Source organism: Strongylocentrotus purpuratus, unplaced genomic scaffold, assembly GCF_000002235.5.
Source record: "Strongylocentrotus purpuratus isolate Spur 01 unplaced genomic scaffold, Spur_5.0 spur5_scaffold_20, whole genome shotgun sequence".
Lineage (NCBI taxonomy): Eukaryota > Metazoa > Echinodermata > Echinoidea > Camarodonta > Strongylocentrotidae > Strongylocentrotus > Strongylocentrotus purpuratus.
In genome coordinates this window covers 11,591,729-11,618,295 of record NW_022145606.1, presented here as the reverse complement: position 1 = coordinate 11,618,295, position 26,567 = coordinate 11,591,729, and the positions used below count along the sequence as shown (strand labels likewise).

The following is a 26,567-nucleotide window of genomic DNA, read 5'->3' as shown; positions in this document are numbered from 1 at the left end:
ATAAAAAATAAACAAAATATCTGAGACTTACACACAGTTTATGTATATGTAGATACCACCACTTGTGACCAGTTGGGATGCAGAAGGGTGCCAAATCTCTATTAAACAAAGTAACCTAGCACCCTTCTGCAACTAAAAAAAAAGCGATATAATACAATAAACAAACAAAAGATATAATAGAAATTATCTGCCTGTTCGTCATTTGATCCTTTGTACTCGAGGCAAACTTATCAATCAATCAACAAATTTCTTTCCTAATGCATTCACATGATCTGTGTTCCGTCTTATAGAGTGGTGAAGTGTGACGTCATCAAAAATCTAATTTTAGAATTTCTCAATTTTTTCTTTATTTTCCGAAAGAGCATCAAAAATAATGTCTAAATGTTGAAAGCCAATTGAATATGTTAAGTATTGGTTGAGATATGACCATCTGAATAAATATATGTCCTATGGGAACTCAGTGTTATATGCTCTTGCTCCTAGTGGTTAGGAGCCAGAGCATATAACACTGAGCTTCTATGGGGAGTATATTTAATCAGATGGTCATATCTCAGCCGATACTTAACATATTCAATTGATTTTCGACATTTGGACATTATTTTTGATGCTCTTTCGGAAAATGAAGAAAAAATTGAGAAATTCTAAAAATAGATTTTTATGACTTCACACCTTCGGTACTCTATAAACTGTTGCAATTAATCAAAAGACTACAGCAAAAACATCACTAAAATGAGATGCTGTCCTGCCATGGGGTTTTAAAAAAAAATTGTCACATCTTCCGACATCCGTCTGCCTAATGGTTGTTGTTAAAAAGACACAAGTGAAACAACAAACATTAACTACACAGAAAGACGACCCCTGACCTTTCTCAATAAAATCTCCACTACCAACCAACCAACAGTACATACATGTCTACTTCAAAGATACTTGACCTATGACCTTTATATGACCTTTTAGCACTGGGGTCATGGTGCTAAAACTGTTTTAAAACCAACCTATGGCGTTGCTTCGGGAATGATGAGGCTTGATTACAAAATAGTGATAATGTCCATATTGGGTAGTGATGTGGTCGGGGTGGGGGGGGGGGGGGGGAGGGGGCGTTTCACAAAACTTGTCATCAGTGACAAATGACAATTTGTGTTATAAGCTACTGAAATCCTTGCTTCTGATTGGTTATCAGCAGATTTGTCACTGATTTTTGTTATTTGTCCTTGAAAAAAGGCTTGTGAAACCCCCTGGTGTTTCTGGCAGCTTAAGTCACCAGCCTTAGAGTTCCTAAGGCTTGGTGGTTATCTTAAATAACTTGACACTTGACACTAACACTCAATTTGACCAAGATGCCTTAGTATAAAATATCTAAAGTGTCTACAAGTATCAATTTTTAGTAGAAGTTGATGACCTCAACTCAGAGCATGTTAAACTTTGCAAAGAAGCAAAGATAAATTGCCTGACCTAAGGTCAACACTGTTGGACTCCAGCATTTGCAGTCAATATCAAAATCCAGACTTGTAAATAATTGCTACCTGGTCTGCTAATTTTTTTCTTTCTTATATTCACTGTTGCTATGGTTTCCTAGAAATGCATCTCATGCATCGATTCCCTGGGAGTCATTTCATGTCTGGTGGCAGCAAACTCCTGGAGAAAGGCTTTAAAACAGTAGTGGTCCCAATATACATCCCTGTGGAACTCTCTCAACACATAACATGATTGTATACACTCTATACATATATCTTAAGAATAAGTTCATCTTGTGACAAACAATTTGACAGTAAAAGACATGAGAGTAAAAACATGCTATATTTGATCAATCTTAGAATAAGATGCAAACTCGTTTCTTGCGCTTCCCTTTCTTGTTCGATGCGTTCTTTCGATCTTTCTGTAGAGAGGAAGACAATGAGGAGAGAAAGGGTGGCAAAAGAGAGATAGATAATATTAATAATAATACTCAGTTTTTATATAGCGCTTATTAGAATCACTAAGCGCTTCCAAACTTGGAGAATTTTACCCGGCTTTAGCTGTGCTGCCATTGCGGCGCTCTAGCATTTCAAAGAATTAATTCCTGCCAGGTACCCATTTACATCACCTAGGTTGAGTGTGGCAAATGTAGATAAAAAGTTACAGAGAAATGAATAAATATTGAATCAGGGACATGGGAAATAGGGAGATAAAAGGACATTAGTTACATGGACATATTTCATATCATATCTTCATAGATTTGCTCATTTGCACATTTTTCTTCTTTTTTCTTTTATTAATTTCTTTCCACTTTTTATTCCGATACTTTCTAAACAAAATCTTTATATGTGACTCTCTATTCCCCTACATTCTCCTAAAACAGCGCCATGTACCCCCCCCCTTCCCGGCTGCTATCGACTCAAGCTTCCTTGCTTATGATAGTTGGCCTCTGCATTTATCTTGATTATTTTTTACTTACCTCCATACTTTTAAGCTTTCAATTATGTATTTTTTTTAATTTTGTGTGTATTAAGTTGTCACTCTTGATGTAAATCAATTATATTATATACTATTATTGTTATTTGAATGTTTTATATTTGATTTATCAATAAATGCAGAAACATCTGCTAAAAAAAAAAAAAAAAAGGGAGAAATGTGAAGAATTCTAGAATAGTTCATGAAAATTTGTGTCAAAAAAAAAAATCTGCAAAGCAATCATAGAAAACGGCAATGTGAGAGACACCTTGGCAAGTAAACCAGGGCCCCGTTTCATTAACCTTGTTATCAATAACAAATACTAAATATCAATGACAAATTTGCTCTCAGCCAATCAAATGCCACGATTTCAGTAGCGTCGAACAGTCATTGCCACTTGTTATTGATAACAAGTTTTATGAAACACGGCCCAGAAGTTGGTGTCCCATTACCTTTCTCCCCGATATGTCGGTATTGAGAGCTAATATTTATAATATATTGACTGGCTTTGAGCTACATGTATGACAATATTGAACGAGTCATAGACGAGTCTAATATTGTCATAGCGAGAGCAATATATTCTTGTATCACACGAAAACAAAGCCATATGATATTATTATTATTATCTATATCAGGCTGACTAGCGAAATAACAGAATTATGGCATTTTCTTGTGTGTGATATCGATAGCGATAGTCGAAGTTCCTGGATGACTGAGCAATACGAAAACAACATTGGTCAGTCATCCGGGTACTGCGCTAAAGATATTGAACACACTGATTTATTGTACCACTTGGAAGCCTTAAGAATATAATAATGATTAATATTGGCTACAAGCGATAGGGAGAATTGCGATTGAAACACTTTACTTACATCCTTCCTGATCTCCCTTACGAGTGTGTAGAAGGCATCGTCCTATTGAAGAAAAAAAAAGAAGAGAAAACACAGACAAAATATTATTTGATGATGAAATTCATGGAAAAAAAGGGAATCATCAATGAAAAGAATTAACATTTCAATTGCCTTCTTTGCCTTGCACATCTTCTGGCATGTCGTTTATTTTCCACATATGCAATTTTGCACAAAACAATACAATTCACACAATGGCTTTGCAAAATTACAAATTTCTGGTCTCTCTCTCTTCTCCTCCTCCTCCTTCTTCTTCTCTCAACAAATAAATAGGGTTCTATATATATATATATATCCTAATATACTTACTGTCCCTTGATCTGGAATTAGTTTTAATTTCTTCCCTGTTCCCCTCTCTCTATCTCTCTCTGTCTCTCTCACCTTCTCTTTCGTTCTCTTTCTTTGTGTCAGTGTAAGGTGTTCCATATCCCCTTTTCTCTCTTTCCCTCGCTCTCTCTCTCTTTCCTTTCCCTTCCCTTCCCTTCCCTTCCTTCCTTCCTTCCTTCCTTCCTTCCTTCCTTCCTTCCTTCCTTCCTTCCTTCATTCATTCCTCCCTCTCCCTTTCTCTCCCCATCTCTCTCTACAATAATACTTACTACTCCTTGTCTTGTCTTAGCTGATGTTTCGATGTAAGGTATTCCATAACTCTTAGCTAGTGACAGTCCTTGTCTCGTTTGCACAGCCCAGTTCGGCAAGTCAATTTTGTTTCCAACCACTGCAGAAAATATCCCAAAACCCAAAGAGAAACAAAGTTACTACACATAGAAAAGGATATCATGTGAAGAGATAAACGGATACAGAAGTTACTGGGTTTGTTTTTTTCTGTGTCGAGTGTGGGAAATGTTGACTCAATCTAGGTGCATTAAGTTCAATTTTTTTTCTGACTAATACATTATCTGAGTAATTCAAAGAAATACCCATCAAAAGTGCTACAGGGTATACATACATATGTGTTCACACCAGTCTTAAGCCTGAACAATAAGCCAGTTCACGGTTGCAGTCTGAGCATGCATGAGCAGATAAAGGTCATTGCAGAACAAATTGTGAAATACACAGAGACAAAATACTGGATACGTGCTCATGAAAGTAATGTAATCATTACTCGTATGCACAAGCAGTGCACTTTATGATACACAGGTGGAAGTATTCTTTGAAAAGGGTAAGTAAAGGCTATTTATATAGCATCTCCATTGCTGTAGGAGTGATTATTTCAAAATGTACCAAATGGGATGTGCTAACCGTGAACTGGGCCCCATTTCACAAAACTTGTCATCTGTGACAAATGACAGTTTTTGTTATAAGCTACTGAAATCCTTGCTTCTGATTGGTTATCAGCAGATTTGTCACTGATTTGTGTCATTTGTCATTAAAAAAAGGCTTTGTGAAACGGGTCCCTGGTCTATTCCATTATCCTGGAGCAATACTTACAGACCATGGGAACTTCTTCTGCATCCTTCACTCGTTTGATCTGCTCCCTGTACAGGTTGACATCCTCAAATGATTTCTCGTTATTGATGGCAAACACACACAGGAAACCTTCTCCCGTTCTCATGTATTGGTCTCTCATGGCACTAGAGAGAAGAAAAAGAGTGAAAATGGAAAATAAATAATAATGATAACGTTTTATTTACCCAGGGTAGCCACTTCAGTTATAAAACTGCTCTTCCAGCGGGCCCTGCATAACATAATATGTTATTACTACCCTTCTCAAATCTAATATGCTGAGCGCCTAGCTAGAAGGCAGAAGGTCCCATTGTAATAAGTCTTTGGTATGACTCGGCCGGGGTTCGAACCCACGACCTCCCGTTCATGAGACGGGCGCTCTAACCACTGAGCCACCATGTTACTTCATTGACTGCCTAATTCTATCATTTTCCATATAATCTTCAATACAGGAGCCCCCAAGTTCCCATACGTAAAGTGTTAAGATGAAAATATTGCTGTGATTTTGTTTTACTGCTTAAAGATAAAGTTCACTTCTGGTTATGCGATTGCATTGTGAAAAAAATGTTGTGGAATTAATCAGAAAAGGTTGATCATCTAGCATATAAGTATTGGTGTGTATTGCAAGGTTCTGGAATCATCAACATGATAAGAAAATTGGTCCAGTCTTGGCAGAGTAAAAAGCACTGTACACAGAAAGATGTATATGGGACTACACGAACATGTGGCTTACAAACCTGTCCCGATTTGTATGGTGTTACATGCCATATTTAAGGCATTTGAAGAGCCAATGCTTTTCAGGGAACATTTTTAATCTGATGTTCTTCCACACTTTATAATACAATGTTAACGAGGAAGAGTAATAGTATAATCTTACATGTAACCTAACTGTAATTTAAATCACAAATAAATATATAACCCAAACCCTAAATAAATAAAGAATCTGTACTATATAATACATTATACGCTGTAACCTCAGTATAAAGAGCTGTGATATAACGAGGTATCTGTAGATTTTGCTAGTAAGAGAGCTGCTGGGAGATGACTTACACGTAACCAATTAAAATTGTATTTAGTCCATTACGCACAGTAATTACATTATAGAGGGCAGACCACTACTAAGAACCTTCTTTGCGCAGATTCATAATGGCATGCGTTATCTTCTTCATTAATATTCATATGAAAAGACAAGTTGGTAAATAATGTATCGCTACGGGACTGTACAAACTCTTTGTGTGCTCTAAACGAAATAGGGTTTTGGATCTATTAGTGTTGTTGTGTATAGTGAAATGCATGAAGGCAAGGAAAGGGTTAAAGCCCCACTGCACTACTTATAGCTACTTGCCCCTCTATAAAGCAAACATTTCTAATCGGTGCCTGTTGGTCCCCATGATCCCCTTTTTCTGATGTTAATTGAGAGCTGATTTGATGAGAGAACCACTTGTCAGTGACCTTGCAATCCCCCCTGGCAAAACTAGTACAGACAGGCTTTAATAGCTTGCTACTGGTACATGTAAAGGCTAGTTCAGAAATGGTGCATTAAAAACAATTAAACAAAAATGATTCCCAAAAAGCTGCCTTAAAAAAATAAAAACGTGTAAATGAATGGCAACTGTCTGAATGCTCATTGAGCTCAGTGTTATAAGATACATTAATGTGAAAGGTCCCACACTTTGCGTCATCATAAAAACCTGTCGGGTTTTGCAACGTCACGTCTGGACGAGCCTTAATTAACCATTAACAAAATCATCAATCACTTGTGTACTGGTGGGCGTATAAGCTTGTACATGTACATGTACCTACATCACTATGTATACATGTACATCACTACTACCATCAGTGACATCTTCATCATTATAATCACCATTGGCATCATCAACATCATCATTACTATCATCATAATCGTCCTCACAATCATTAGCTTCACTATCATCATCATCACCACCACCACAATCATAAGCTTCACTAACACCATCATTATCACCAACACCATCTCACCATTGTCATCATTGTCATCATCATCTTTATCATCATCATTATCACCATTATCATAACCATCATCACTGCCACCATCACAACGAATGGAACCATCAACACCAACATCACAACCATCACCACAGACATCATCGCCATTATCAGAATAACCACTACCATCATTACTACCAGTCCACCATCCCAATTAAAAGCATCAGCACCACCACCACCACCACAACCACCACCATCACCACAAACATCATCAACATCATCACCATCATCAGAATAACCACTACCAACACTAGTCCAAAACCACAATCAAAAGCATCACCACCATCACCACCACCACCACAACCGCCACCACCACCACAACAGCCACCATCACCACAAACATCATCGACATCATCACCATCATCAGAATAACCACTACCAGTACTAGTCCGAAACCACAATCAAAAGCATCACCACCATCACCACCACCACCACAACCGCCGCCTCCACCACCACCACCACCATCATCCCCATCAGTTCTACTCACTATGTCTCTTCTACCAGCACCACCACCATCACCACCACCATCACCACCAACTCCACCACCACCACCACCACCACCACCACCACCACCACCACTACCACCCCACCACCACCTTCACCCCACCAGCCCCACCACCACCACCACCACCACCACCTCTACCACCCCACCACCACCACCACCATCACCACCACCACTACCAACCTGTATTCTTCTTGACCTGCTGTATCCAGGATATCCAGTAAACACGTCTCTCCATCTATTACAACCTGTTTTCTATATGAATCCTCTGCAAAATTGAGATGAAACAAAAGAAGCAAATATTTCAACGTGAATCTTTATACCACAGAAACCTGTGAATATTTCAACCAGAAATTAAAAATATCAAAAAAATATCTTCCAGTTCTAACTACTTCATGTAGTCCCCTTGCATTACCTGGAAGATATTTACATGCTATCCAATTGGGGTGTCTGTATACATACTTTTCTACCAGTATATGGTAGCTCATATTAGACAAAAAATATATATACAGTATATATAAAAAAAAAAATTAAAAAAAAAGAGAAAGGGGCGGCACGAAGTTGATTGTAGAACGGTTTCAATGAAGAAATTGCATGTATGACATTTCCAACTAAATTTATAGACTTGAACCAATGGAGGGAATTTTTCAAAAGAGCACATTATAAAATGCACCTGACTGTACTAATATTAATTCTGAATTCAGGCAATTAAAACAACAAACATTCAACTAAATACAATACATGTACCAGTACATGTATCTATTAGAGTCTGCACAAGTAACACAGTGTGTAAACATTTTACATGTCTACCCTTTTATATCATGCTTAAGTATCATACCCTTGATAGCAATTGATATTTCTTTGAAAGATGGGTGGTGCTATGTAATATTGATAACGATTAAGTGGTTTAGAATATTTCACGCTTTTATTTCACGCTTAAGTATCAAACCCTTGATAGCAATTGCTATTTCTTTGAAAGATGGGTGGTGCTATGTAATATTGATAATGTATTAATGATCAAGTGGTTTAGAATAACAAATTTGTATTGCATGATAACAGCAGAATTAGAAACACTTACAATACAGGCTCTCACAGTTGCATATGAAAAATCTACAAACGGTATCTTACAAGGAATTATCCTGTTTTCTGTTTTGTTTTGATTTTGTTTTGTATTTCCTCCTCCTCATCAATCGATTTGAGTCATCACACAACTCCAACTGCATGTACATGTACATATACATGTACATGTACATGTACTTTCCAGTATCCAGCATAACTAAGAGGCAGGTCATTGGCCTCTGCTTCTGTCATTTATTTTTGGACGAATAGGGTACTGTTTGAAAAGAAAGCTTAACCTAAGAACAGATATGGTCAGACTAATGTAAATGGTGATGAGGTGGGTACATAATCAGACAGGCAATCGGCTTGTAAAATTCATGGGATTCCTGACTGACCTAAAGGTTTACAGTTACGATTGCAGCATGAGCTAAATCCAGGATTTTTTTTAGAATCTGAGGCAAAGATACCCAATCCCTTAAATACAGTATACTTTGAAGGCTTTCTGTGACAGACTAGCCACATGCTTTTCTCTCCTTTTTTGTTCCAGTATCAGAAAACGTACAATAATCAAGGACAAACAGAAATTGATGTCCACGTATTCTTCAAAATGTTTGTGTTGTTGTGTCATATGGGATTCCTGACTGACCTAATAGTAAAGGTTTATAATTATGATTGCAGCATGAGCTAAATCCAGGATTTTTTTAAATAATCTGAGGCAAAGATACCCAATCCCTCCCTTTAGGACATTATACTTTGAAGGTTTTCTGTGACAGACTAGCCACATGCTGTTCTCTCCTTTTTTTATTCAGTATAAGAAGACCTACAATAATCAAGGACAAACAGGAATTGATGTCCACATATTCTTCAAAATGTTTGTGTTGTTGTTGTGTCATATGGGATTCCTGACTGACCTAATAGTAAAGGTTTATAATTATGATTGCAGCATGAGCTAAATCAAAGATATTTAAAATAATCTGAGGCAAAGATACCCAATCCCTTAAATACAGTATACTTTAAAGGTTTTTGTGTCAAGACTACATTGTAGCCACATGATGATCTCTCCTTTTTTTGTTCAGTATTAGAAGACCTACAATAATCGAGGACAAACAGATATTAATGTCCACGTATTCTTCAAAATGTTTGTGTCATTGTGTGATTTGTGTCATATGGCCTCATTAACTTGGATGATCAATGAAATGAGAAACCCATGGTCATATTGTTTACACCTAGTGGAAGACATAGATGTACATGTACATGTAACGCGAAAGATTGAATTTTGCTGTTTTTATAAGATGTGCATAAGTTATCAGGGATGCCAGTTAGAATTGATCAGAGACCCCGAAAAATCACCTAGAATAAGCTAATTTGTACACAAAAAAGCCTAAACTATTATCATTATAATCATTATTTTCCAACCCTACAATTGATAGAAAGAAAAGATTTTTTTAAGAATTGAAATATATCTAGAAATATACTTAGTCCCCATACACCCGTTGTGCCCTTCTGGTGTGAAAACAACATGCTGATCTTCTCATCATCAAAATAAAATTAAAAATGGCTTATTATTATTATTTATTCAGCAAAAAACAAAAAAAATTGAATACAAAACAAGAGTACATTTGGAAAAGAGTCACATGGATGCCGGGAAAAGAAAAAGATTAACTAAAAAACTGCTTCTTACCTATTGTAGGGTCATACTCGTCCACAAAACTGCAAGGTGAGAAGGGAGAAATATTTGAAAATATGATTAACTTCTTTTTTGTAAAATGCAAGATATTTGACATACATGTACATGTACTGATATCCGGGTATACACAGGTATAGGGTGCTCAATAGCTTTTACTAAATAAGTTTAATATTTCCATAACAACACCAAAGTCATTGTGTATTATTTATAGTATTATTTATTTTCATCATTATTGAAACTATTATTAGACATTATTATCAATGATCATCACTGAAATTGTTTATAATGAAAACCATCATCCCCATTATCTATTACTCCTTCTCTTTCACTAAAAAATGTTTATATGTATCTGTTTAATTCTACATATAATTAAATTGTTCTGTCTTTTTCGTACTTCCCTCAGAGAGGGCTTAAAGCCATTGGTCCCCTGGTTGCTTACTTACAAGTAGCTTTGTAGCAGTCAGGTAATACAAACAAACAAACCAACTTCTTTTCTTTTGTTTATAAAAGAGATGCTTTTATGTGATCAGTCTTTTTTTTTGGTCTCACAAGTGCGCCTTGAGCATTAGATTTCAAATAGATTTGGCACCTTATATATCTCATGCATGTATATCATTATAATAATAGTTGGTGCTTATGTACTGTATGTAGCGCTCACGTCTGTCAGATTTGACACAATCATTACCCCAGCCTTAGCATGGCTGCCATTATTAATTAAGGCGCTCTAGCATTCCAAGGAATTCATTCCTGCCAGGTACCCATTTTATGTCACCTGGGTGGAGTGTGGCAAATATAAATCAGAGTTTGGCGGGACTTGAACCGGGGACCTTGAGATCCACTGTCCTGTGACGTATCCACTCGACCACGACACACTCATAAGATAAATGTGTTATACTCACTGGTTTTGGATAAGTTGTATCGTCAATGCACTTTTTCCTACACCTCCAGCTAGAAAAAACAAAGATAAAAATACAGGAGTGTGTTCATTAGCATAACAATAACCTTGAGATAAAAAAAAAAAATCACACATGGCCTTGATCAGAAATCAATGACCATCAGTCCATCATCATTTTCATTTATATTTTAATACTGGATAAAAATGTATACCACACATGTAATGAAAGGTACCCGGTAATAATGCATGTACTTTTTTTTCTTCAATTTCCTGTAATTCACCACGTATGCAACTTATAATGATAGCAAGGAATTATCAAATCAGCTAAATTTATTGTGCTTCAAAAATATACATGTACAACTGTATATTTCACTGAAAGATTTTTGTATCAATGTAGCTCATACATTGTACGAAGAACCATTTCAAATGTTTTTATAGCAAAAGGGGCACTCGTATTCGAACATTAACTCAGCCAGATACATGTAGGTTAACAATAAAGTCTTTTAGTGAAATATACAATGTACATGTACCGATACATGTAGCACAATAAATGTACTGTAGCTAATTTGCTACTGGAACCATGGACTCAACTAGTAAGTCCATGCTGGAACTCTGTGTTAGGAGGCCTGCATGTAAGCCTAGGTTTTTGTTGGCTCCATTTTTAAAAGGAAATACATGATACCACTCAATTGTCATATGATATATGTAATCCTGAATAATATTTGAAGCACTTCAGTGATCATACAAACAAGTTGTAAATATCCATATGTATATGTCCACGTTAAGGCTGTGCACAACCATGTAATGAGGTACCCGAGTACACTACCAATAACCAGGCTTACAAGCGAATACTCAAATATTCGGACGCCATGTTTTTTTTTTATTTATTTATTTATTTATTTTTTTAATTTTAATTTTTTGCCACCACCATACAAACTCACAGTTTTACTTTGAGTTGCAGTTGAAGGCATCGATTTAATAATAATAATAGCATTAAACAATGCTGTTTTAACAGTGATTGAGCTTGGAAACATTTTTACCGACGGTACCATGCCAGCGCCCGGCGCTCTCCCTGGCACGGGTAAGCGGCGGCCTGGACAGTGCCAGGTGACCGGGAATTTTTTTATTTTTAATTTTTTTTTTTTGCGGCCAAATATTCGAGTATGAGAAAACGTACTCGAGTACATGTAGTTGGCAACAGTGCTAGTAGAACATTCGACTACTCGTCGCAGCCCTAGTCCACACGTATATGTCCACGTGTATATTGTGCACTCTTCCATTAAACCAATCATTATCTGAATTGAAATTTATCAACTCAATTTCCAGATAAATTGTGGTGGCTAGTTTGGAGAAAAAGTACATTTTTCATTAATTACGGAGGTTTCCCATTGAAATCTCTCGGGGCACTGACCAATTACCGGTAGCCTACATACACATGTGTACATGCAATGCATGTACAGTATGTGATGCACATTGTTTACTGCATTACCATGAGATACGTGAATCTCACAAATTCAATAAATCACCGAAATTGAGACCCAAATTAGTGCCCCAGGCATAAGTGTGTCTATACTCTATATAGTATTAAAGAGACACACTTTATTCCATCCCCCTTCCCCCCTCCCCACCCCCCTCCATTACAAGTAAATAGGGCATGTTTGAATCAATTGCTCCGATAGAGTTTATCAATCATTTGTGTTGCCACAATTTTGTTACATGTAGGTTTAATTGTTCTACATGTATAACCAGTGGAGAAAGTCTGCACATTTGCAAAAAGAAAAAATTGGATGAAGCCTAAATTTGCCTTCTCGCTTTTTCATGTAAATATCTGATATCAACTACTGTACATGTATTTAAAGGTAGTACGCTGTATCAATCAAACAATAAATTAATAAATATATAATTCAATCAATATATACATTAATATATGAATCAATACATGAATAACTACTTAAATTCCTCAATTAACCTATCAATCAATCAATAAATCAATAATTGAATAAATAAATCAAGAAATAAACAAATAAATAAACAATTAAATGAATGAATACATACAGTAACAACATGTACAGGTAATTAATGAATACATTATTACGCCCTAAGGCATGTATAAAGGGTGTACACTATCCATCAACACTGACTAGACTTAATGTACAAGAATTATATGTGTACATGTACATGTAACACATATAACCTTGTGTATACCTTTTTTTTTGGTACTCCACAGCCTCACACAAAGACAGTTTGCATGAATTACCCATACGCATGTATTGGACGGTTCAATGGAAGGAATTTGCATGATTTGGTCCGATGGAAACAGTTTGTACGATTTAGTTTAATGAAGTTTCATTAGTGGTATCTGTGGTTCGGGCGTTTCCCTCAATGCCCAGATACATGTACAGTGTAACCCCAGTATTTATTGATTGATACCTAGAAGGCTCGTTCTGACTCATACACTGTTGACGTTCCCAACCACGTTTCATTGCAGATTTCTTTTGTCTTGTTATGTCATTGATCCAAGCCGCCAGTCGTTTAATTCTCTCCCTCTATCTGTTCTACTCGGTCTGTTATCATCTTTCTTACTATCTCTGTCTCTCTCTGTCTCTCTCTGTCTATCTCTGTCTCTCTCTGTCTCTCTCTCTGTCTATCTCTGTTTCTCTCCGTCTCTCTCTGTCTCTCTCTGTCTCTCTCTGTCTCTCTCTGTCTCTCTCTGTCTCTCTCTGTCTCTCTCTGTCTCTCTCTGTCTCTCTAAGGGCGCGTTCATGCTTGATTTTGACGGCCAGAATCAGGCATCTGTTACGCGTTTAGTTTAAAACACGCTTGCGTTCATGCTCACTTTTGTAGAATCATCGAAAAACGGCGATCACGATCGCCGATCGTAAACTCACAAAAAGATGCGTTTACAATTTGTAAACGCGTTTAAATGGGGTCAACGCACTGACCTCTAGTGGGTCTACGTAGCATGCGCACACAGGTTTGCGAATCCAGCTGAAGGCCACCCAAGGAGAATTGCCTGGAGAAGTAAGCATGAACACTACATCGTGGAACTGCAATCACGATGAGCGTTTACGATGAGCGTTTCAGATCGCTCATTCTGCCTTCAAAATTTAAGCATGAACGCAGCCTTACACACACACACACTCTCTGTTTTAAAATCTCTCTTTCTCTCTTTGTCTGTCTGTCTCTTTTTTATTCTCTCTCTCTCTCTCTCTCTCTACCACACACACACACACACTATTAAAAAAAAAAAAATCTCTCTCCCTTTGTCCGTCTACCGTTATCTCTTTTCACACATGCATGCATGGACAGTTTTTTTTCTCTAATCCTCCCCCCCCCCCACACACACAACACACAGGAAGTTGCACACATGTAACAGAGTAATAACATACATTGTAGTTCACTGATTTGACATCTACAGTTTACAACTGAAATTACTGAATTACATCAATACCCCTTCTTAATTTGTTTTTTTTAAATATTCTTTGTACCTCAAGAACTAAAGGTGGACAGGTTGAATCAGCACCTTTGTTGAATGCTTTTTATACATGTTGTATAGCTTTGCCACACTATCAAGAAAATAAATTGAGACAAATACTTACTTACTTACTTAAAGGGATCCGGTAACTTTGTCTCAGATTCTAAAACAAAATTCTGGATTTAGCTCATGTGCAATGATAATTATAAACCTTTAGGTTAGTCAGGAACCCCATGACTTTTACAAGCCGATCGCCTGTCTGATTATCAAGATATTTATGATTGGAATTACAAATTTTGAAAACCGTTCGCCTGACGGTTTTCATAACACTACAGTCTATTGGGGAAAACAAGTATGGTAAAAGCCGGTCACTCAAAGATTTTTACTTTTTTGAGGCACTTCTTGATCATTTTGAAGCGCAATTTTTTTAGTGCTTCAACATTACACCATACCACAGACACTGATAACACGTAGGGCCGTGTATCTCAGATTTAACATTGTTAAACGATCCCTTTAATAATGTACAACACCTCGGTAGATTATGAATAATTTAGTTGTTACAGTAACCGTACATGTACTGTCCATCTACACTTGATGAAGTAGCCAGTAATTACTGTACATCTATCTTTAGGCCTAATGCCCCACACTTGCACCATGGAAAAATGAAAAGGGGGGGGGGGGAGGGGGTTATTTTAAAAATAATTTATTTAAATGTACTAAACCTGGTAAGAGTATGAATAATTCAGTTGTAAACTTTACATCTACTGTACACTTGATGATGTACAAGCCAATAATTTCTTTTATTTAAAAACTGTACCTGTTTCTTTAGGCCCCACAGCATGTACATTGTATCTGCAACATGGAAGAGAGAGAGAGAGGGGGGGGGGGGGGGATCGGAGAGGTGGCAAGTGGTGTGACAAAAATCTTTTTGCGCAAAAGATGATTAATTGGAAAGATGATCAGTCTGACCTCTCTCCAGAAATGAGAAAAATTATTGTTTGTCAGAAAGATGAGTAACGAGGTGAAAAATTCAATTTTTTTATATTTGTTATCAAGTCTTGTTCAAGAGCACTAAAGATTACATTTCTTGTAGCTCATATTTGCAAGTTTATAAAACTGATCCTCTAATGCTGGCAAGCTTCTTTTCTCAAGAAAAAAAGTAATACATTTAAAGGTAAGATAACATTTCAAGAAAAACAAATTGAATAGGTGTCTTCACTCACTGCCTGCCTGAAAAGGAAATTTGACTGTTTTGTGTTCTCCTTCTCTTTTGATCTTTTTTGTATGTTGTTCGTTTATGATACATGTGTATATATATTTTTTTTAGATAGTAAAATGTTTAACTTATTTATATTGGATTAGAATATCAGTGCACAGTGAACATGGAGAAATATATCCTGTTCCACACCCCCCCCCCCCCGCCCTCCCCCAAAAATAAAAAAATAAAAATTGAATTAAATTATTAATAAATAAATAAAGAAACAACAGCAAGACCACAGAAGTAGCCACATACAACTAGTATGAGGGCAATTAGACTCCTAAAGTGTGGTGTATCGTTACTCTTTGGGAGGCAGAAATGACCCATCTGTTACTTTTGTCTTTTCGCCCCTTATTTTATTTTCTTGTCGAAAACAGGGTGATATTATGAGCGCTTTCACAGGTGATGGCATTGGCCTCTACTACCCTGGACAGTCCATAGCAGCTGGTCTTCTGATTCAGACCCTACGCAACCCAAGCTGGATAGGATACCAAGATTTGATGGAACAGTGAAAATCATACAGCGTGAGTCGCGAAGAAACTTGATACTGTACATGTATGTGATTTTTGGAGCTGTTTGTAAATATCATGCATTAGTATCCAAAGAACTTTACAACTATCCCCATGTCCACACACAACAAATTCATTGTACACTGTATAACTATCCCGAAACGGTATAGTTAAACCGTTTCGGGATAGTATTGTGTATGTGTACGCTTACTAACGATACGTCGTATAACGAAACGTCTTATAACAAAACGCGGGTCTGGGGATCTGGGCATCGTTTCTAACTAGAACTCGATAAAAAAATCACGGAATGTCTTGTGTGTGGACGTAACTAGTATAACTGGTCGAACTTGAAGGGTATAATTGGACGGGGCTCTCACTTCCGCTTCCGTTTCATGACCGCAGTAGCAAACAGCGCACCTATACAATGTTTTGCTGTAGAGTTTCGGGATTACTGTTTTGTGTGTGTGGACGCCCTGGAATTTATGATGTTTATTTATAGAGTTTCGGGATACAACATTTTGTGTTGGTGAAGTATATCTTTCTGTGTAGGCCTACAGAGTTTGTAACTTTACCAAGACTTGGCCAAATTTCTTATCATTTTGATGATTTCAGAACCTTGCAATACACACAAATTCTTATATGCTAGATAGATGATCAACCTTTTCTGGTCGATTCCACACCATTTCTTTCACAATGCAATCGCATGACCAGAACTCAACTTCATCTTGAAGGCTGGAATCATATGCAAGCTGCAAGTGCTATTCAATTCGTGATAAACTAGGCTTGTCCCAAAGTTTAACAAAATTACCATTACACATGTAGGTCTAGTAATAAGACTACCCATGCTAGCAGCATACAAGTACGGACACTGAGCATTCTCTGTGCTCAGTTTTTTTTTAAACAAACCTCTCTCTCTCTCACTATCATCACCAAATACGGAAATAAAAAGAGTCCATTTGCAGCCTGGAAATTGAATAACTTGAATTATGGGTGTTACTGATGTATTTTACAGATGGGCAAACGTGAGACATGCCAAAAAAGGAAATATATTTTTAAAGGTTTAGTACATGTAGCTTATTTGCTTTAGTTTGCATATCGCTACTAAAAAGGGAAGTTATAGTGTACATGTACAACAACTGCCCGATGTAGAATATTTGTTGAAAGTTGCTGTTTGAGTACAAAATGAAACTGGCTAAATTTGGCATCAATGGAAAAAAGATGGAGAGACTCCAGCAAAAATAAGTGATATTAAATAAAGTATTCTTGCATCCAAACGAACAAAAGGGATACCGGTACCGGGTACTTGTGTTTTTATTATCATTAAAGTGTATTATTATTATTGTTGTTATTATGATGATGATTCACAGCATTTGTATGGCGCCATATAATCTTTGTTATGTACAGTACATGTACATGTACTTCCTGAGTTCCCATTACCAAGAAGTTAATAAATGAATAGATATATAGATAAATGAATAATCATGATTTTTTAATTAAAAAAACATTTATTTGTACATACATGTACATGTACATGTACTTCTTGGTTAGGGTAGTGCAGGTACATGTAGATGTACCGGTATATGTACATGTATGTGCTTGTCCTTTCCAGTGCTCAGGCGTAATAATAATGATGATAATAATAATAATAATAATAATATCAATAATAATAATGATAATAATAATAATGATAATAATAACAATAATATCAATAATAATAATGATAATAATATTTTTAAAAAATGTGCATTGGACTACATGTACTGTACAGTGTATATAATCATGAAATCATACATTGTTGTACATGTATACATGTATGTAAAATGATCATAACCATAATAACAACCCTACATTCTGTCATCACAAGTCTAAATATGCCCTCCCTAGTCTAGAGTCCCAATTAAATGTACGATGTACTGTACATGTACATTGCATGGCCTTTAAGAGAAACATCTTGTATCACTGGAAGGTGTTTTGAAGGGTTGTTGTTTGTTATCAAGCGACTCCCGTCAAGAAATTAATTTGCAATCACGCTTGGCTTTGCATCGTCCTAGGGCAGAGCCCTTCAGAGAGACCTGGGGAAAGACACTGACTGGGACAATTAAGGTGAGACGACTGAAAGCTCTATCTTATTCCATTACTCATCATACTCTCTCTCTCTCTTTCTCTTTAGTAGATGCATAATTATCCTATACAAAACTATATTTTCATCACTTTTTTCTTCATCTCTCTCTCTCTCTCTCTCTCTTTCTCTTTCATACTCTGCGTATCAAAATATGTATTCTCATCACTTTTTCCTCATTTCTCTCTCTCTCTCTCTTTCTCTTTCCCTTTCATACTCTGCGTATCAAAATTTGTATTCTCATCACTTTTTCCTCATTTCTCTCTCTCTTTCTCTTACTCTGCGTATTAAATTACCAATGTATTTTCATCACTTTTCTTCATTTCTCTCTCTCTCTCTCTCTTATAAACTCTGCATAACAAAATCTTTGATACCATAACTTTTTTCCCCCTCTCTTTCTCTTTTATATACTATGCGTATCAAAATATGTCTTCTCATCACTTTTCTTCATTTTTTCTCTCTCTCTCTCTCTCTTATAAACTCTGCATAACAAAATATTTGATCCCATAACTTTCCCTCTTTTCTCTCTCTCTCTTTCCTGTGCTCTCTATCTTACTTCTTCTCTCTCTCTTTCCTCTTCTCACTCTCTCCGTTCGTTTCTCTCAATTTCCTCTTCTCTCCCTTCCTGTTCCCCTTCTTTCTTATGTCTCCTTCACTTTCGTCTTGTGTACCGGTATCTCTCCTTCTCTTCCTCCCTCTCTTCCTTTCTTTGTTCACCTTTTCTACCTGTACATGTACATGTATGTTGTCATCTGTATCTCTCTCTCTCTCTCTCCCTCTTTCTTGTTTCTTTGTTCCTAATTATTTTCATGCACATACATGTACAGTATCTGCGTCACCTTTCCTCATGTTGTAGATCTCTCTCACTTTGCCCAATTCTTTACTTCGTTCCCCCTTCTATCTCTCTCTCTCTCTCTCTCTCTCCCTTTCACTCTATCTCTCATCTTTTTTCTTCTTTTCTTTGTCTGTCCATTCTTTGCTTTGCCCCCTTCTTTACTTTACTTTACTTAATCCAATGGTGTTGCAGATCTAAGCCTGTTCATCGATCCAGTATTCTTCCATGGTTACTGCTATTTGTGAAAGGAGGAGATTGGTGCTAACACATTATTGTTTTCAGACAACAAATTCCCTCTTTTCTCTTCCCCCTGGTTGAGCAATGAGATGTGATTTTACATGTACAGTAGCTCATCTTACTCTTAAAAGCCATCCCATGAATGAAGCTAAAATTTTAGGTCTCACCCTGCAGTAGAATCTCATACATTGTTGACACCCTTATCACTTTGGTTGCTTTCTTCCCCTGTTTGCATGCCTGCTTGCTTGTTTGCTGCACGTGCAATTTTGCACAAAACAATAGGCACCGATTGACGGAAGGACTGCTTTTTGCAATGCAATGGCTTTGGAGACTCACCCACTTATGGTCTTGATTTAATAGCTCTACGACAAACTTTTTGTCACAGGTATAAATTAATCTTGCACTGGTAAAAGCGAAATAAACTCTTTAGTACTGTATCTATCCAATGGCCATGACAAAGACAGAGTGGCACTGAGCTCTGTGTTATAAGGTACAAAAATGTGAAGCATACAGTACATGTGTATGTACAATGTACATGTATATATTTAGTTAATATGGACTGGCCTTGAGGGAGATACCACATAATATTTCCCAAACTAGACTCATATTGCCCCGAGTCAAAGACGAGGACAATGGTTCTTGTGAGGGAAATATATGTAGTATCTCCCGAAAGTTAAGCCAGTCAATATTGTTATTATTATTATCTAAATCTGACATCTAGAGCAAATACATACATGACAATCTCATAGAACTGAACAAGCTTTGTCAAACCAGCACTGTGCATCGAGCTGCTTGACAAAATTTTCGATACACTGCAAACAGTGTACCCAATTGGTGTGATTATTACGTCACAATAGAGTACGCGCAAAGTGCGCAGGTTCTCGTACGCATAATAGATGCGCAATGAAAATGACAAAATACGGCGCGGTGAATATGGTTTTATATTTCATGCTTTTTTAACACGTAAAGTCCATAGGCTTTTTCATGAAAGGTAAATATGGTCTCATATTCCCCGATTAGCCCTTTTAGGATTACCAGCAAGTGTAATATAATTTTGTAAAACCACTGCTCAGATGTCTGATACGGGTAATAATAATTTACGTCGTCATAAAAAAAATGCTGTGATCAAGTCTGTGCACGTGCAAGCTTCTGACTTACGTTACTTAGTCAATTTCAATGATGAAGGCTCAATGTGACTTTGTGACTTGCTCATACAATTTCCCCTACAGGTGGATTACAAAATTACATGTAAAAGCAGACTGTATTGATTACACTAGTCTGCTTATAAATGTATGTAAAAAAAACAGGACATCATTCCTACCACAACAGGAAATACATGTATATCATCACCTCTTCTTGCTCATGTGAATTTGCCTTTTTATTCTGAATTCCGATTTCTCATTTCAATCTGAAAATAATTTGGTTACAACACTCCTGGTGAAGTGAAATGAGTCGGACTGGGTGAGTGCATGGCATAATAAAAAAAAATAGCTGTCGCACATGAGCCTTACATTTAGATGCGTCAGGATATTTAATGTTAAATAATAAATATGGATGGTGGTAACCAATCCCAGTCTGCTAGTGATTTTGGAAGGAAGGAATAATTGAAGGCATCTTTGTTTGAACTAAAACATATACATGTAAGACTTATTATGTGATCTTCTAGTTGAACCGGTAATAGGATGAAGCAGGTCTCGCCAGTGAAAAAAATAAATCTCGGGGCGAAAGAGCCCCCGAAATGCCCAAAAGAGTCCCCGAAAATCAGAAAAGAGCCCTGTAAATTTGCAGTTCAATGCAAAACAAATTAAAGAGTGTTATTTTTATGCAAGCAAGCTTGAAAAGTAGCCCCCCCAATTTTAAAGTATTTTTTTTCCCTTGGTCTTGCACTGGAACCGAGAGGTACCCTTCATGAGCTCCTCCAGTCTACTCCATCCAAGATCTCTGTACATGTAACACTATTTTGCCTGCCATAGTCATTGTTGATATGTATGGCAGCCAAGATAAATACATGTATGGCAGCCGAGTACTTTCTTCTTCTTCTTTTTCTTCATCTTATTCATGGTCTTCCACATTTTCTTCTTTTTCTTTATCTTGTCATGTTCCTCTTTGTCTTTCTTCTTTCTCCTTTTCTCCATCTTCTTCTTCTTCCTCTTCATGCTTCCTCTTCCTCTTCCTCTTCATCTGATTTGTCATCCTTCATCTTTGTTCTTGTTCCTCCTCCTCCTCCTCCTCCTCCTCCTCCTTCTTCTTCTTCTTCTTCTTCTTATCCATCTTATTTGTTATCCTCCATCTTTTTTCTTGTTCTTTTTCTTCCTCTTCTTCTTCTCATTGTTTTTATATTATTTGTAATCTTCCATATTGTTTTTCCTCACCTTCCTTCTTCTGTTACTCTGAAAGTTCAGCATGGCAGTTTGATGGCACATTACAAGAATTCATTATTTTCTTGCTGAATTAAATGTTTGATCTTCCTGATGGCATAAGAGACCATTACAATTGAAAATAATAATAGTCATAAAAACAAATAAACATGTTCTACCATCAATATAAAAATTAATAATGACTTTTATAACATGTAGAACTTTCCTTTACAATTATATTTACTTTCTAGCCAATGCTCAGACCAAAGGCTTCAGTCTCTTTATATATTGACTGTTGCTAGTTTGCAACATGTACGATGTGACAGTGACTATGTTGTATGTCTGGTTCCACTGAATGCCTCCATACAGAGAAGGTTATAATTTTTTGTTTGTTAGTTTAAGTGTCCGGACACCCTCCCCCCTCGATCCCCCTCCCTCCCCCCCCCCCTCATTACTATGGTACCTACACTAGGCCTAGGGGCTGCATGAATCTTTATACCAAAAAAAAGGAGACAAATAAAATGTCAAGATAAAAAATCAAATAAACATAAAATTAGAATCTCTGAGAACATGAACAAAATATGCGATAGATTATCATAAAGTAATTTGTGATTTTAAAAATAACAGACATCTTCATGATCTCGTAGTTTCTATTTCTATATTTCTATTCTGCTACTTGTCAAAGCCTGTTCAGCATCTAGACAAGGGTGATCTTCTGCCGACGGTGGACGGCTTGTGTGAATTTGTGCCGAAATATACAGTATACAGTCATGTACATGTACATGTTTATGGTACAAGTAAAAATGTAACACTTTGTTAGTTACCTCTGACATCTAGATCTATAAAACCAAATAAACAATTATAATATCATCCTAATAATTTATTGAATAAATAAAATCAAAGCATAGTATATTAGTAACTAGACCGAAAACTTCAGTCTCTCTAATTGTCGGTTGTTCCCCTGAGACTACGTCTGGCTCCACTAGACCTCCGATTATAGAGACTGAAGTACGGCCTATGGGGACCGTGAGGGTAGAGTGACCGAACAGAGATGAACGAAATGCTCCGAGGTTTTTCTCTTTTTACGTCTTCATCAAATCTAATTTTGCTGCCATTCTACAGCCCCCGTTATCTATACAATAACAAAAAACTTAAATATATACTTTGACTTACGATAGCTTGCTTATTCAGCTCCAAAATTAATGATTAGAGTCTAATCCGAGAAAGTCTCGTAGTCGTTGTCAGCCTTCTTGGTTTTAGTTGATGAATATTAATTTTTTTCTTTGTGAACGTCCAATAGCTACTGTAGCTACATGTATGTACAAGTCAGCCCGGCTTGATCTACGAAACGAGTGCTCTGATTGGCCATTGGCTATGTTTTGGTAGGTTGACCCGGAAATATATCGGCCGCCGGGTCATATAGCTCTAGGCCTATAGAGTCTATGTTTGAGTGCATGAACGTACGGTTTCACAGTTCTGAGACGAAAATGGGACAATTTGTATAAGTAAGTCTATAATTTTCATATTTGTATAAGATTTCAATTAAAAATATGTAGTGTAAATAGCAGAACACTACTTATACCTATTTTACATCTGATTTAGAAATCAGAAAATTAGATCTAAATAAAGAAAATCGGGGGAGAAATGTCGGGAACAAAAAGATGTTCCGCTGTGCCCTCGATTACCCACACGGTACGAGATCTCTGGGTCACCGTCTGTATTGGGGAATGTCAACAAATGTCAGTTTTATTAAAGAAATGGGCTTGGACCCAAATCAGACGGTTATTTCTGTCTAATTAGTAACAAACTGAACAAAAAGAGAAATGTTGATGTTGCATCTCAACAAAATAAAAAAAAATGAACGTAAAATTAAAGTTTCTCCCAAGAACAAGTCTTTTCAATGCTGTAATCATGTGCTTGAAAGTAGTCAGGAATTTTTGATCATGTCATAACAGCTGACCACTTGTCTATTTGAAAAATTTTGTCGATCGTTTATCAACAATCATGACAATGGTATTCACTGCACTCCATGCAGCTGGAATGCCTCAACACAAGCCCACACGTCCATTTTTACGTCATGTTTACAACCTTGCACCACCCATTAACACAGACACACTGCAAACGTCAAACAGACTCGAACACTTACCTCCAACTACGACTAACTTATACTCCGTCATTCTCGAATCTCTTGGCAGCTCTCCGCCCGGGAAATGGCACCAGCAGTGTGAGAAACTAGGCCCAGAAGCTAGATTTTCTAGTCTAAAATCTCCAAATCAAAGAAGAAACAAAACTCGCTGATGTAAACATAAGGGCTGTGACTACAAAAAATCACATAGCGATCCGAGATTTATGATCGTGAACACACACACACAGTACATATCGCTGAATACATTGTGGTCTTTATATACGACGCCCTAAATGTGAAATATCTCTCAAAGCTAGTATCTAAAAATAGCTCACGGTCGGTTACTGGGAATTTCTAGTCTTTTAGAAGACAATTTTATAAACATTTGGTACAAGATTATCAATATTTCACCACACAAAGACTCTCTTATTATACTAGTGCACCATATAGACAATTTATATTCTATGAAGCTATTTAATGAATTTTGCATTGTAGAATATGACTGAAAATACATTTTATACCAATTGGAAATCGAAATATTCGTTATAAAGGCTAGCTGAACTGTTGAAGCTTGGCAAAAGATGGCGATAAACATAAAATAAATATGGGTCACATACCTTCATGGACAATTAGGGCAGAAAAAATATTCATATTACACAATTTACCCAAATCTTACATATTGTTTGTTATTATAATCATATTACTTGATGGATTTGTTTTGAGGCAATGCTATGCATGAAACAGATCCAAGGCTCTTTTTGTATGTCGCAATTAAATCAAAGAAAAATGCTCATTGAGGATATATATATATATATATATATATATATATATATATATATATATATATATATATATATAATTAATTCGATCTTGAAAAAATAAAAAATAAATTCTCATACTTTATAACTCATACTGGATTTAAAGAAGAGTTATTCATGTGATTTCTTTTCATTTTAAACATTTCAAGTGTTATTAATTGACAAATCATGCGATATGCTTGACTGCAATATCAGCTAAACCTGTCTCATATAATACCTCGATCTCTATTTAGAGGCCTCTGTCATATTGTCGCCTTGTATTTTGTCTCCCTCGACTAGCAAGAATGGTACAGTCAAACCTGTCTATAGCGACCGCCCAAGGGAAACACAAAAAATGGCCTTTGTATATAGACAGGTGGTCTTTGTAGACAGGTTCCTCTATCAACGAGAAACCATTTTCAAGGGAAACAACAAATGTGGCCTTTGTAGACAGGTGGTCTTTGTAGACAGGTTCCTTTAGTACATGATTCAACGAGAAACCATTTTCAAGGGAAACAACAAATGTGGCCTTTGTAGACAGGTGGTCTTTGTAGACAGGTGGTCACTACAGCAGGTTTGACTGTATATTGAAAAACCTGTCTAGCGGCCAAGTGTACCTGTCTCCATCAGTGGCCATCAAATTATCTGATTCCCTTGAGAGGTCTTTAAAAGACAGGTTTGACATGCAGTATCATCTTTTATAAGTATCAGAACACTGAAATCTGCTATGTGACAAAAGGGGATTAATTATGGGGTGAACTATATAACCTGTATAATTATAAAGGCTATAGCTGCTCAAGGAAAACGTGAAAAGTGGTCTTTATAGACAGGTGGCGTGTAAACAAAGTTGGTCGCTAAAGTAGGTTTCCCTTTATATTATATAGTTAAACACGCTTCAACTTTATATTATCTATGCAAACGATATGACCTTGATTGTGTAGTTGTCACATTCGGCGTTTCTTTCTTTCTTTCTTCTCCTTTTGATGAAAATGAATGCAGCTAGCTGATTGTAGACCTAGTTATTGTTGACCGTTATAACAAGTCAAAATATTGTCTGAGCAAGAAGAGAGAGAGAGAGAGAGGAGGGGGAGAGAGAGAGAGAGAGAAAGAGAGAGAGGGGATGGAGAGAGAGAGAAAGAGAGAGAGAGAGACAGTGAAGGGGAGATTGGAGCTCAGGAGTGATGAGAGAAAGAGAGAGAGAGAGAGAGAAAGTGAAGGGGAGATTGGAGCTCAGGAGTGATGATATATATATATATATATATATATAGAGAGAGAGAGAGAGAGAGAGAGAGAGAGAGAGAGAGAGAGGGAGAGATGAGAAAGAGCAGTTTCGTATATGGAATCGAAAGAGAGAAAAAGAGATATGGCCACTGGCGTACCTACGGGGGGGGGGCAGGGGGGGCAGAGTGCCCCCCCTGACGGGCTCCAGGGGAAAAAAAGAAAAAGGGGAAAGAAAAGAAAAAAAGGAAAGGAAAGAAAAAGAAAAAAAGAAAAGGGAAGAAAAAAAGAAAAGAAAGAGAAAAAAGGAAAAAAGGAAAAGGAAAGAAAAAAGGAAGAAGAAGAGAAAAGGAAGAAAAAGGGAAAAGAAAAGGAAAGGGAAAAAATGGGGAAATTAAAAAAAAAAGACCATGGCCGTACGCACCAGGGGGGGGGGGGGGGCAGTTGACCCCAGATATTTTGAAAACGTACAGTTTTTTTCCTGAAAATGTAGTGTAGGCCTATACCAAATCCTTCAATTCTACTTTTGAAAATGCAAAAGTACCCTCATGACCAGTTCGGTCGCTCGAACTCCCTTCACTCCTTTTGCTTTTGAGATTCTCCGAAAACTTTAAACGCATCTTTTCCCCTCCCCCACCAGAAAAATATTCCTTATACGGCCCTGAAAAATTTAGACAAATGAAAATAG

General features: G+C 36.8%; 1 protein-coding gene across 1 annotated transcript; it reads right to left on the bottom strand.

The window, feature by feature from the left end:
• Positions 1–1,245: 1,245 nt before the first annotated feature.
• On the bottom strand, positions 1,246–24,141 carry LOC115918863 (GTPase HRas). Its single transcript, XM_030992749.1, has 8 exons — positions 23,886–24,141; positions 10,954–11,002; positions 10,049–10,077; positions 7,492–7,576; positions 4,767–4,909; positions 3,935–4,053; positions 3,303–3,344; positions 1,246–1,876 (listed from the first exon to the last, which is right to left on the bottom strand). Exons 1-8 carry the CDS (start codon positions 23,914–23,916, stop codon positions 1,811–1,813), a joined length of 564 nt encoding a protein of 187 aa, XP_030848609.1. The 5' UTR covers positions 23,917–24,141; the 3' UTR covers positions 1,246–1,810.
• Between the last annotated feature and the right edge of the window lie 2,426 nt (positions 24,142–26,567).

Bases quoted from the DNA above. Each gene is read 5' to 3' on its own strand.
- LOC115918863 (XM_030992749.1), bottom strand. From the start codon at position 23,916: ATGACGGAGTATAAGTTAGTCGTAGTTGGAG. The intron at 7,577-10,048 runs GTAAGAAGCAGT...TCAATTTTGCAG, and splicing joins CGAGTATGACCCTACAATAG to AGGATTCATATAGAAAACAG. The intron at 1,877-3,302 runs GTAAGTAAAGTG...TCCTCTCTACAG, and splicing joins TAAGGGAGATCAGGAAGGAT to AAAGATCGAAAGAACGCATC.